This window comes from Lissotriton helveticus, chromosome 10, assembly GCF_964261635.1.
Source record: "Lissotriton helveticus chromosome 10, aLisHel1.1, whole genome shotgun sequence".
Classification (NCBI taxonomy): Eukaryota; Metazoa; Chordata; class Amphibia; order Caudata; family Salamandridae; genus Lissotriton; species Lissotriton helveticus.
In genome coordinates this window covers 1,186,430,297-1,186,442,790 of record NC_136071.1, presented here as the reverse complement: position 1 = coordinate 1,186,442,790, position 12,494 = coordinate 1,186,430,297, and the positions used below count along the sequence as shown (strand labels likewise).

The 12,494-nt window shown below is 45.0% G+C and overlaps 1 protein-coding gene across 1 annotated transcript in view; it reads right to left on the bottom strand.

Moving 5' to 3' along the window:
- Positions 1-12,132, bottom strand: part of LOC144784202 (vomeronasal type-2 receptor 26-like) — a 392,249-nt gene extending 380,117 nt beyond the window's left edge. Inside the window, exon 1 of the mRNA XM_078662860.1 lies at positions 12,014-12,132. Within this exon, the coding sequence (XP_078518986.1) occupies positions 12,014-12,132 (119 nt within the window). The remainder of the gene's footprint in view (positions 1-12,013) is intronic.
- Between the last annotated feature and the right edge of the window lie 362 nt (positions 12,133-12,494).

Here is a 12,494-nt window from a genome sequence, read left to right as displayed (position 1 = left end):
GGAACCCGGCATAATGCCAGCGCAGTCAACTTGCACCCGAAAAAAACAGATGCAAGCCATGATGAGTGATAACACAGACTTGCGTTACTGTTTCCAGTCCAGTACATGCAGGTGGTGAAGCTCTTACTTTTCTATTACGGGTGGCACTGGCCATATTCTGTTACAAGGGCTACTGCTTAGTTAATTTAACTTTCACCCTGCCCTGCCCCTGACTACTACAAAAGGAAAATGAAGAAGATAAATATTATGATCATCTATCCCTTCACAGGATATTTGCTTACATATGGGATGACATTTAGGTGCTTTGTTTTTGATTGAATGAACACCGATGGGCCACACATGAATGACATAGTTGTAAAAAAATTATTAACAGAGGTAGTGAGTGAGTGATCACCGTGCGGTTTTACGTGCTCTTCAAAGTAACACTCTTCATCCAGTGACCGTATACTCTGTCTTCATACACCTATGCTAACTATGAGGAAGATACCATCCAGGCAGGCAGGCATCCATCCATTCAAAGTAAATGTCAATCATTCTTCTTAATGTCTGACTCTCAACTGGACAAACCTTACTTTTTCTCACCGAAAAACCACCTTTTTATTTTATTTTGTAAAACTCCAGCCATGCATCCCTGCTTGATTTGCATTTGAATTTGAACCAAAGGATATATTGCGCACACATACAGTTTCTGTTTCACCCACCCAAGCAGTCCTCTTTTCTTTCTCCTTCCACCCATCCTTGCTTCAGCCTTCAACCGGCCATGCATCAGATTCCCAGCCACCTCGGGCAGCATTCAAAAACAAGTATCATTCTTTGCCTGTCATTAATTTTCACTCACTCGTCCTTCCTTACACCCTTCTTTCCCTTTTCGTTCATCCCATCCATCAAGTTTATCTCTGATCTGACTTGGCTTATCGATAAAACTTTCACAGCTGAGTTGAAGTCAAATTTAGAGGAGGCCATTGGTTACTTGTCAACTCCCGCCGCTATTGCTAATGAGAAGTCAAGGGTGACTGTCTTCTACCTGGTTGACAAAAACTTAGTTCTAAATTTGTAAGTCTTCTGAACAGAAAAGTTTACTTGTACTGTACAACATATACACCCCTGCAGAGAGCCCACTCTGCAATCTCAATAAGTAAGGAATATAATAGCTTACCTCTGCCCGCCACTACTGTGACATCCCCCACAGCAGTTCCTGCTGGCTGTGGCAGCGCATAAGACCCTGGAGTGCCCACCTCCACGCTGGCCCCGGCTCTCGTGGTTGGCCGATGGTGTTATGCCTAGAAAAAACATTTAATATTTTTAGATCCCTATTTTGTCTAGGAATGAAAAAAAGTTACTAGTACTACATAAACAAATGTAATAATTTGTGACTCTCTAGTCTAAACTAAAAATCTCCCTTTCATCAGGAAAGGGTGTTTTTTATTTATGCTTAGCCATAACATGTGATGCTACACTTTTTGACACAACTGATGAATGCTTGCTTTTTAATATGCACCATTTTTCTTATAACAGACAAAAGCTTCCCATCTACGAACAAGAGAAAGATCATCATCATTTGTTACTTAGTTGGAGTTGTCAATGATTCACACCCACCAAGACTTTAAGTTCCAACCAGGTGAGGGCTCTCCCACAATTAATGTGTGAAATCAGCCATTTTTTAGTCGTTCACCGTTTGTTATACAGGTCTTCCCCGCATCCGGCGAAAACCACCACCCCGATAATACGGTTCCCAGTCTACTAAGCTTAAACTCCTGTGGCTACATACGGCATTACCCACCGTCAGCGCAGCATTTCACTTTGCAAGATTACCACACACAACGCACCGCTGGGTGCCCGTATGTTTGTGTGTCAAACCCGACTAGGACCGGGTTGGAATTATCACCGGTCCCCCGACTCCACTTTTACCCAGCCCGTTTACAGCCCTGAAGAGTCACAGGTTAACACCCTTCTTGACGAAACACGTGTTGGCTGGTTTTCTTGTTCCAACCACCCACCCTACAAATATACGACACAAAAAGAACACGTTTGTGCGACTCCATCCTTGTCATTTGTCTGTGATCAATCATATCACACACACTCGTTGTGTGCACTGGACCTTGCTTTCACCGTTTGTTATATGACATTGATTTTAATAAATGTTTGTATATAATGCACAATTTAAATTTTTACAGAGTACACACAGAGCTAGTTGATTTAATTTTAATAAAGCTTTAAAACTTACATAGACTCTGTGGTTTTTGGTCATGAGTGAGCTTGAGTCTGTGACTCTGAGAGGTCGGGACTCTGACTCCATAGTCTTATGTTCTGGGTTGTCATTGGGGATCATCGCTGCATTCAGGAGCTAAATAATGACTCTCTGACACACTAGCTAGTCAGTAAGGAGATTGGGGCTTCAACTTCTGTTATGACTGAGGTATGTGGAAAGTCTACCTGCGCCTATTATAATTTATAACCAATGCCCTATTTCTTGTCCATAGTTCTGTATGTGCAGAATAGTCCCTGCAACAGTAGTAGTATGTCCTCCTATCCAATCAAAAAGTAAACTAGTATCTTATTCTTGGTGGCCATTGACATTTTATTGTTGGGAATTGTCAAAGCATAAACATTTAGAAGACTTCAATAGACATTATGGACAACCCAGATGACTGCACTCAGTGCCTAGAGCTATTGCTGAATAGGAGTTTTGTTCAACAGTATACCTTTTTCCAACTGTGCAAGCTTAGCTAGCTACACAGACAGACTAATAATAATCTAGTAGTAGCACAGAGAGTCATAGCAGAGGCAGGATAAGAATTTAGAGACAGTCTACAAGAAGATCGAAGACGATTTAGGAAAACATAGAATTATGAGGAACGTTTGGAATAAATAGGTGCTGGAAAAGATAGGGAAGTATAATTAATAATATTAACAGGAAAACTTACAAGGGCCAGCAGAGGAGCCCTCGGCGGACCTATCCAGGCCTTCCTGTTGTTCCTGCTCTGATCTACATGAAAGAAAGACACAAACATGGATGGTTGTTGTCAACCAAATCAAACATTTAAAAAAAAAAAAGCATAACACATTATTTCGGGGAAATAGACAACAATTGCACTAAATTTATTGACCTATCTGCTGTGGTTTACTAGGATATTAGTATTGCTGGATTCATGGACCATCTACATGGAAAGTTATGTAACTCTCCCTAAACAAACTACAAAAAGGTTCTACTAGGACTGGCAGGCAGCACTCAGCAGCACGCGAAGTGACAGACATAGTCCGCCATGATTGCAGACCACTAAAAAATTTCCTACTAAATAACCAGTCATAATATACTCCAACTATCAATCCACCACCACTATCTCTTCTTAGTGGCAGAAGTACAAGGAAGGACTTGACTTGAGTCTCTAGTGTCTAGCATTACGCATTTCTGTAAAGTACACTGATATATAATCACTCAGGCCAAATGAGGGTGAAGTAGTGTGGCTCACTGGTTAGAGGCGGCAGACCCGAGAGCAGAGGGCGGCCCGGGACCAGGGTTCGATTCCCGGCGCGGCAGGTTTCTGGACCAGGGTCAGCAGACTCGATAATTCTCTCGCCTCGGTGCCCACTCTGATCAGTGATCACACTCGGCAACTCTGGGCATTAGCTTGCCTCATCTTCACTAACGGCCCCACCAGACCGCCGGGGATGCCTGGTCTCACCCTGGAGATACCCATTAAGGGACCATCTCTCAGGGAAGCCAGGAAGGGTTTCGCAGCGGTCGAAGCGCCTTGGGACCCTACGGGTAAGTAGTGCGCTATATAAATGCCTATACAATGAGCACACAATTGAAAACAAGTAAGCATAGTAGCACTGCCAGTGAGCAGGCGAGCACCTGCAGTGCAATCACAGAAGCTTTTGAAACATAATTTACCTGCAATGTAATCTCTAGTGTCTAGCATTACACAGTCCTGTAAAGTGCACTTATACTTTACACTCAGGCCAAATGAGCACAACATTGAAAACAAGTAAGCGTAGTAGCACTGCCAGTGAGCAGGCGAGCTCCTGCAATCACAGAACCTTTTGAAACATAATTTACCTGCAATGTAATCTGCAGCATGCTTGCTCTTCGGAAAAAAACAAATATTGCAATATTATAACACAGCAGGAGAAAACAAGGTAGTGATAAAATACTAGCTACTACTACTCACCAAGGCCGGGATCTCGACTCCAAGCAGGTCGAGCAGGTCTTGCTCCAGGTCCAGGATGTCGGACCACCGGTGCGTCACCTGGTGGTAGGTCCGCCGGACCCCAGACTCCCGATACATGGCCCGGCACACCTTCCCCCATAGCTGGCGATGCTCCCGGAGCCCATACCCAGTACCGGGCCTGCCGCCTGCTGCAACTGTCTTGGGGAGGTGGCGCTGGACAAAGACAACCAGTGCGGCCACCTCCACTGCGCTGAAGATCTCCCAGGTGAGTACTTCCTCCCCCCTTAAGCGCCCGCAAGGGAGCCGGGTACGGGGTGCGGGACCCTTCCCCTTCATGTTCTTCCCAGCTCCCTTTGCCATGGTACTGGACAGGAAAGGAAAATAAAATAGGAAAGAAAAAATAGGGAAAAAGTAAATAAAAGAAAAGAGTTAAAAAATGTAGTTTTAAAGTAACCAAAAGTAGAAAAAAACACAAAATATAGATGTAGAAAAATAAAGAGATAGATAATGAGTAAAAAAATTAAAACAAAGTTCAAAGAAACAAAGGATTGCAAAGATTAAAGGAGGATTGAAAAAGCATGCCCAGAACCATAGCAATGAATGAAAAACAAGATGGCCGCACCCATTGCGAGCACGTGGGTAAGTTGGTGCAATATTTCCCCCTCGAACACGTGAAAACGGACACGAACACGTAATTGCGGCCCGCACGTAGGAAATGCACAACATGAGCATGCAACTAGCGCCCAGAAATGGAAATACGCAATGCGAACACTTCGCGGTCGGCGCGCTGGAAAATACCCCGCAAACACGCAAAGTGCCCTGCGAATACGGAAAAATTAAAAAATCCGCAAATTCGCACAAATTCGCTGATTTTGCGGATAGGGAATTCGCAAATTTCACCCATACTTAAAGAAAATCACCGCTACCATTACCACTTCCTGGTGTGTGTTTAACATCAAAACTGTATGCAACAATGTTGTGGTGAGTCTAGCAATGTGTGCTGTCAAATTCTTTACATTCTACCCATTAAGAATTGTGTGGCAACAATGTGTATTATATGGTGTGGTTGTGCGACATCACCATGTAATACACTTACCAACCCCTTTAAGAACCTTAGGTTTCTTTTGTCAAACCGTCAGCTCAACCCTGGGGGAGCTGTGGCTCTCAGCAGCAAAGCTTGCACCAAGTAACAAGCGTAAAACATTTAAACAGCACCAGAATAATGGAAGGAATCAACAACACACTAAAAAATCTGACACCAGTTTATAAACAAAGGCAGTATTTTATCTATTTTTAATATGGATTTTAAAAGGTATATTAGTATTGTAAATCAGAGCGTTTCACTTAACCACAAACAAACATTGGCAAATTCACCAAATTTATCTTTAAGAAACGTTTTCAGTACTTGAAGTAATGCAGTCACTTAGAGCCACTTTAAATGACCAACACCAATGGTGATCCAGTAAAAGGGACAAACACAGTCCTCAGAAACAGTTACCTCAGCAGGTGGATCAGTCTTTAGTCAGTTCCAGACACTTTTATATTTTGCAGGGATTTCCTATGGAAGTGGTTCTGATATGAAGGATGCTGAAGATGCTCCAAGGAGTCTGTGGGTGTGATGTGGTCAGTGAGGGTCTTGCTGTGACTATTCCTCAGTCCACATAGGGAGTGAGATAGTCCTGGTCACAGGGTTGACGTCCCTCGAAATTCTTTTGCTGCTGGAAGACGTTCAGTCACCACTGGGCTACTGGTTCCCAGTATCACGGTCACAGGTCAATCCTTCCCGGGTTCATAAATCATGTTCTGGCGGTCCGAGCTACACTCTGATGATACCCCTGGGCTCAGCAAATTCAAGTGCAACTTTGTGCATTGGGTCCTTGTCCCCGGTGCTGCACAGCGGTGGTTGGCGGTGGGTTGAAGACTTTGGGCTATCAACTTGTCCCAGACATCTTCGGCTGTTGTTTCCCTGTGCTGTGAACAGGAGGCCAGTCATCTGGCCCTTACAGTCTCTTGGCTTTGACTGGGCTCTAGAAACAACTTCTTCTTCAGCAGGACATGGCAGGCACAGTCTCTGTCCCTTGCTAACCACCACGTGCAGCAGAGGCTGTGCAAGATGGCACAGCCTTTTTTTTGTTGGTTCCATAGTGCAGAAGTCTAGACTGATGCTGGACAACCCCGCAGTATATGGTTTCTGGCAACCACTGAACATGACAACCCTGACCACTCAGGGATCATGGAAACAGTACAGAACCTTTCGGTCAGTCACTTGTGGTCTTCTATTCTCAGAGAAATATATGATTGAGCGTTTTCAATAGTATTTATTGAACAGTTATTCTTGCATAAAATACATGTGCTGCAATGATTAGAAGGCAGAAGCAGATAAATGTGATTACATGCACCAAAAGCGTAAATAGTAGACATAGGTCTACCATAGTGCTAAAACAATGTAGATATGCAGGCATATAACACAAGGCAGTAATCAAGCATTCTCCTACTAAGCAAACCCTACTTTAAGTGTACCTAGAGTGTTTGTAGATGTAAAGCCAAGAATCCCCCGCAAGAGAAAAACCAACCCTATTACCTGTTAAGATAGAATGAAAGACCCCATCTCGATCCTGATTCGGACACCCCTCATGAGATGTCAAACTGCTGCATGGTGATTTCTTTGCATGCAAGGACGTCGGTGCCTGGGTAAGTGCCTCCTCTGCTAATCTATATGGATACTCATCTTTTATAATAGAAAGCAACCTTGCGATGTGCGTATAGATGAGCGATGTTGTGGACATGTAGCTAGCCCTGTCGTCCTGTGGATAAAGATAGTGATGACATTTGTACATAGTACGAAAAAAGACCTTGTCTGTGATGTTCAGGGAGTTGTGATAATGTTGTGGAATCAAAGTGGACACTTGAGATGTGAGCTGTACGAGCTGTGCGAGCTCCACCCTGAGAAACACGTCGGAGTCCAGAGTGGCGTACCTGGGCCGGAGTCCCCTAGATCAGACCAGAACCCCGGATTTTATTTCTGATTTTATTTGTTTATCCCGGCTTGAGAGTGAAGGCTTACTGCTTCCTGCGAGTCACGCTGAGAGCCACATTTGAGTCTGTAGTAGGATCTTTACTCACAGCAGTCCCGGATCATCTTGGGCCATTTTGTCAGGCAAGTCCAGCTGCCGTAGTTGGTGGCTGCGGAGAAGGTGCCCCAGGGGGTCCATGGAAGCCACCCAGCTAGGACCGGTTGCTGCTTGCGGCACCCCTGGTGAGCCCCACTTGCCTGGTCGATGAGCATTCCAGAGGAATCAACCTGCAGCAGGACTAGTGGCCCAGTGACCCAGGTCCAGTACTGAAAAATAGGCGAGTAGTTTTCGGCGCAGGGTAGAGAACAGCGCCTCTCACTGTAGCTCTCAAATCAAATCAAATTAAATCCAGCTTTATTCGGTTAAAAATAGTACAACCATAAAAGCATCCTAAAAATAATAATAAACATCTTCACATTTCATCACGATCGGTACATTTAGACACACACAGAGTTAAAAATTATTCTATACATGAATAAACGCAATAGGCGTGATACAATAAAAGTGAATGCAAGAGATAATTTGTACATAAAGTGCCACATGCATAATATATGATACACAGCATCAAACTACAACCCTGGACATCATTAGTCGATATGTGTCCTGTCTCCTTGATAAACTAGGGCCTCGAGATGTGAGTTATATTTTCTCATTCTAATTGCCATCTGAATGTAAACCGCCACCACATTACAAACTCTATCGGTTTCTAAATTACAGATAAAATCAAAAGCAGTATTATGTGTGAACAATCTTTCCTTTAAAAATAATGGACGTAAAATGTTCTTCCTAATATCTCACAAAAAATCACAAAATAAGATAAAATGCAAAATTGTCTGGTCATATCTTCAATCACAGGGGCACTTTGGGGGATTTTATTTCCATTCACCCACGGTTGGGAAAGCTATTAAAAAATAGACGATCCCCATTCTTAACCTTGTAAGATAAAATCTAAGTTTTATGTTCAAGACCTGGAGCAGATATTGTTGTGTTCCTGGTCCAATGGGCCAATCGCAGTATGCCCTAGTCAGCTGCTTTGAGTTTGCCTTAACTTCCCTTAGCCATTCACTTGATTCTATGAGCCCAGTTTTTAGTTCCTTTTTACTATAATTATGAATTTGTGAAGGATTATTAAAAGCGATGTTCTCTGCGCATTCTTTTAAAAGATTACAAATATACATTAACCAGGGAAATATTTTACCATGTTCAAGGGTGAGGCAATCCTTAATGATTTCCTGGGTAAATTTGGTTCCCTCCTTACTCCATATCCCATACCGGACAGTGAGACCTGCTACACTGATAAAATCATTGATATAAAAGGCAGCACGCTCTTTGTGAACGCTATATATAGGGGTCGAGTTGGGAACGGCTAACAATCTTTTTAAGAAGATGTTCTCTTGTGTCTGGAAGGAAGCATGGTTAGCCGCACCCCAGAGCGTAGCACCATAACAAGTTCCAGTAATACACTTGCTCCTATAAAGGGTCAAAATGTCCCTAATTGGTTTATTCCCCATTTTTTTGAGAATCAAAAAATTGCCTCTGTAGTCCGTGTAAATTTTAATTTACAGTAATCACTATGGGGTCCCCAATGACCGTTTGCTGTGAATAACAGTCCTAAATATGAAAATGAATGTGTTTCTGCGATAGGGACCCTGTTTACATGTTGGACCTCAGTCTTTGGCTTCCCTTTTCCACACATCATTGTAAATGTTTTTTGCAAATTAAGTACCAAATCTTTTTCCTGCAAATATTCTGCAAACTTCTCAATTAGGCACTAGAGCCCATTAGCGGTTGTGGATAAAAGGACTGCATCTTCCGCATAAAGCAAGGTGGGTACGGCACGCCTACCAACTCTAGGGACATCAGCATTTAACTTTTGCAAACCTTCGTCGACTCCATTTATATATAAAGAAAGCAGGAGTGGTGCAAGAACATGTCCCTGCCGTATTCCTCGTGTTACTCTGAAACTGGTGGTACACTCTCCTTCTGTCCCCTATCGAACTCTTGTGTTTAATCATTTATATATTTGTGACAGGTATGCAACAATATCACTTGGAGCATAATTTCAAATGATTCACTAGGTCGAAAGCACTCATGAGGTCGACAAAACACAGATGTAGATGGCCCTTTTTTACAACTTTATATTCACTGATTATTAAGTGGAGGTTAATGCACTGCTCAACAGTCCCTATCTCCCTTCTGAATCCATACTGTGTTTCTGTAAGGATTGAGTTTTCAGTTGCCCAGATTTCCAATCTCTCCAAAAGGATTCTACCGATCAATTTAGATGTTGTGATGAGAAGGGAAATGGGGTGATAGCATTTAGGGTCACTTCTATCGCCCTTCTTAATAAATCGGGACTAAGATACTTTCTGTCCAAGTTCTCGGCACCAGATCACCTGCTACAACATTACACACTCTTTGTAAAATTGGGGCCCATAAACCCATATCCATCTTCAAAATGTCTACTGGGGCCCCCATTGGGTCCGGGTGCCTTCCCATTTACATATCTGTCTAGGGCCACTGTGACCTCATCCAGAGTAATAGGTGCACAATTAGGGGATCCAAGGTAATAAAATCTTCATTATCTGATGGTACTGAGATTTCATTAAAATCTCTATTATCTGACGGTACAAAAATGTCATTATCTGGGTTAAAAACCTGTCCACAATACTTTATCCATTCCTGGGGCTGGATAAAGCTCTCAATTTTTACTGCGGAATAGTCTTTAAAATAGGGGTGATAGATTGTTTTCAAGAATAGGGGAGCATCCCTTGTACTAGCTGCTTGGGTTATTTTTTCCCATGCCTGATCTTCTATTTCCCTTTTCCTTCTAGTGAACGTCTGTTTATATATCATCCTTTGTGTTTTTATAAGTTCACTATCTCTCGGCCTAACCATTAGGGCATTTAAAGTGCTTGATTGGCCTTAGTGCATTGGCAATCAAACCAACTGACATTTTTAGAAACTATCTTTTTATTCTTAATTTTTAAGATTGCAGAGGTAATATTACAGAAAGCCGCAATGATGTGACAGTCAGAAGAATGCTCCTTTTTTACAAATCTTAATATCATGTTGACATTCATACATTAATCTATCTAAAAATTCAATTGAGGGCATGGCCAAGATGGCGGCTTGATAGGACGTGCTGCTCTATCACTCCTGCCCAGATGGATCCTCGTTAATGAGTTCCTAACTGTTGCGGTCGATGCAGAGGCTGTCGCGGTGGTGAGCAGTCGCCGAAGTTCCAGTTCACAGCGTTACAAACAGCCGTGTTGCCGGGAATGACCCTGATGGGGTGCAGCCTATCTTGAGGGCGTCCTCGCACTGGTGCGGCAGCGGCTGGGAAAGCGAGGCCCGAGAGCGGTCCGGCTCTCCTGACGAGACCGAAGCAGAGGGAGCAGCAGACCGGGCTGCCGGCACGACGGTGCCCCGAGAGCAACGAGTGACCTGAACTCACATCATGCTGTGAGGAGGGCTAGCAGGCTCCCGTTGAGGTAAAGCCAGCAGTTGAGCAGTGGAATGCCCGCCATTTTGCGACAAGGTCCAGTGACAGTTTGGCGGTCCTGAAGCCAACCAGCGGTACAGCGGGCCTCCGGAGATTCATCCACCCCACCACGAATAAGGCAAGTGACCGACCCAGGGGGAAAGTCGCAGTGTGCAATCCACACGGGGTGTGAGAGGAGAGGGGCGGCGGATGACACCTGGAGGCCCGGGATGCAGCTGAATTGTGCTTGACGTCTGAATGCAACTGAGTTACGGCCTGGGGATTGCAACAGCCATGCCTGGGGGAGACCCTGCAGCAGACCGGCCACGGCGAACCAAATGGAGCCTGGCACATAGAAGCAATTTGGGGGTACAGCGGAGGGTGCCAGGCCCACAAGGAGTGTGACTGCAAGCTACGTCGGGCGCAGGGAGGTGATTTGAGTGCTGCCGCCAACGGAAACTGCCAAACCCACTGGGGTTGTACAGAAGATTGACGCAGAAGACCTGGTTGGCCCCGGGACGCACCAGTCGAGGCCTACACATGCTGCCTGAGACACTGTGCCCCCCCCTAGAGCCTTCCGCGTGGCGTGGGCCCAATGCTGGAGGGGGGATTAGACACCAGGCAAGCCGAAGGGGAAAGTGACACGTCAGCTGGGGAGCGGCGCAAGCAGGATTACACCCTGGTATGAGATGAGACCTCCCAGAGTCTCGCTTTAGCTGACCAGACAGATCACATCGACGGCCAACAGACATAGGGTCTGCCTAGGGACCACGAGACGCAGCCGGGGCTGGGTGAAGCCAGATCAACACGCAGTGCCCCGGAGAGGGGTTCGTGAGAAGACATCAGGGAGCAGTGCAACTGCATTACACCCCACATAGACTCATACAGGGCCCACCAGAGCCAGCTCCAGTCACCTATTGGGACACAATAGCCCTCCTCCCGAGGGCGGAGATAAAAAACCCTAAAGGACTTATTCACAAAGGGCAAAGGTGAAAACCAAACGGGCGATACACATGCAAACAACAAATTACCAGCACAAATGAGTGGTGAAGGTGGGGAGCCAATAACGAAGGCCTTCCTGGAGTCCTTGTTCATGTCACTACGAGAGGACCTGCAAACACTCAAATGGGACCTCATGCCCGAAATCAAAAATGTCAGAAGAGACATGGACAGCATAGACCAGAGGGTCGCTGATCTGGAGGACAAAAGTGATGGGAGAGATGCGGAGTTGTTGACTCTTCAACAAGAAGTCATTTGAATTCACGATCAGCAGGTGGACTTACAGTCGCACCGCGAAGACTTGGAGAATCGCTCCTGCTGCCACAATATCAGGATCCGAGGGGTGCAGACTAATGAGGAAGCGGGCGACATTTTCAAGTATACCAGGGAACTCTTTAACCATATCTTGGGTAACCCTGGGCAAAGCAGTACGCTACGCTTGCGTAGTTTGCGAAGCTTGCGCAACTTTGCGCTACGTGAACTGCATGTAGCACAGTGCAGCGGTCTTTTTTTGCTTGCTCGCGGTCCTCAATGTCAAGTTGGCAACCTCGAGCAAGCAAAATGACATCCTGGCTAGGCTTTTTCCTCGTTCGCGATCAGCAACATCAAGTTGCCGATCGCAAGTGTGGAAAATAAACGTCCCGGCAAGATTCTCAACATGTGGAGGTCAGGTTTCTCATTGCGAGTGGTCGTGTATGCTCGCGACCGCTTGCGATGAGAAACTACCAGTTCGCGTTGAGAAAGCTGCTGCTCGAGTAAAAATCG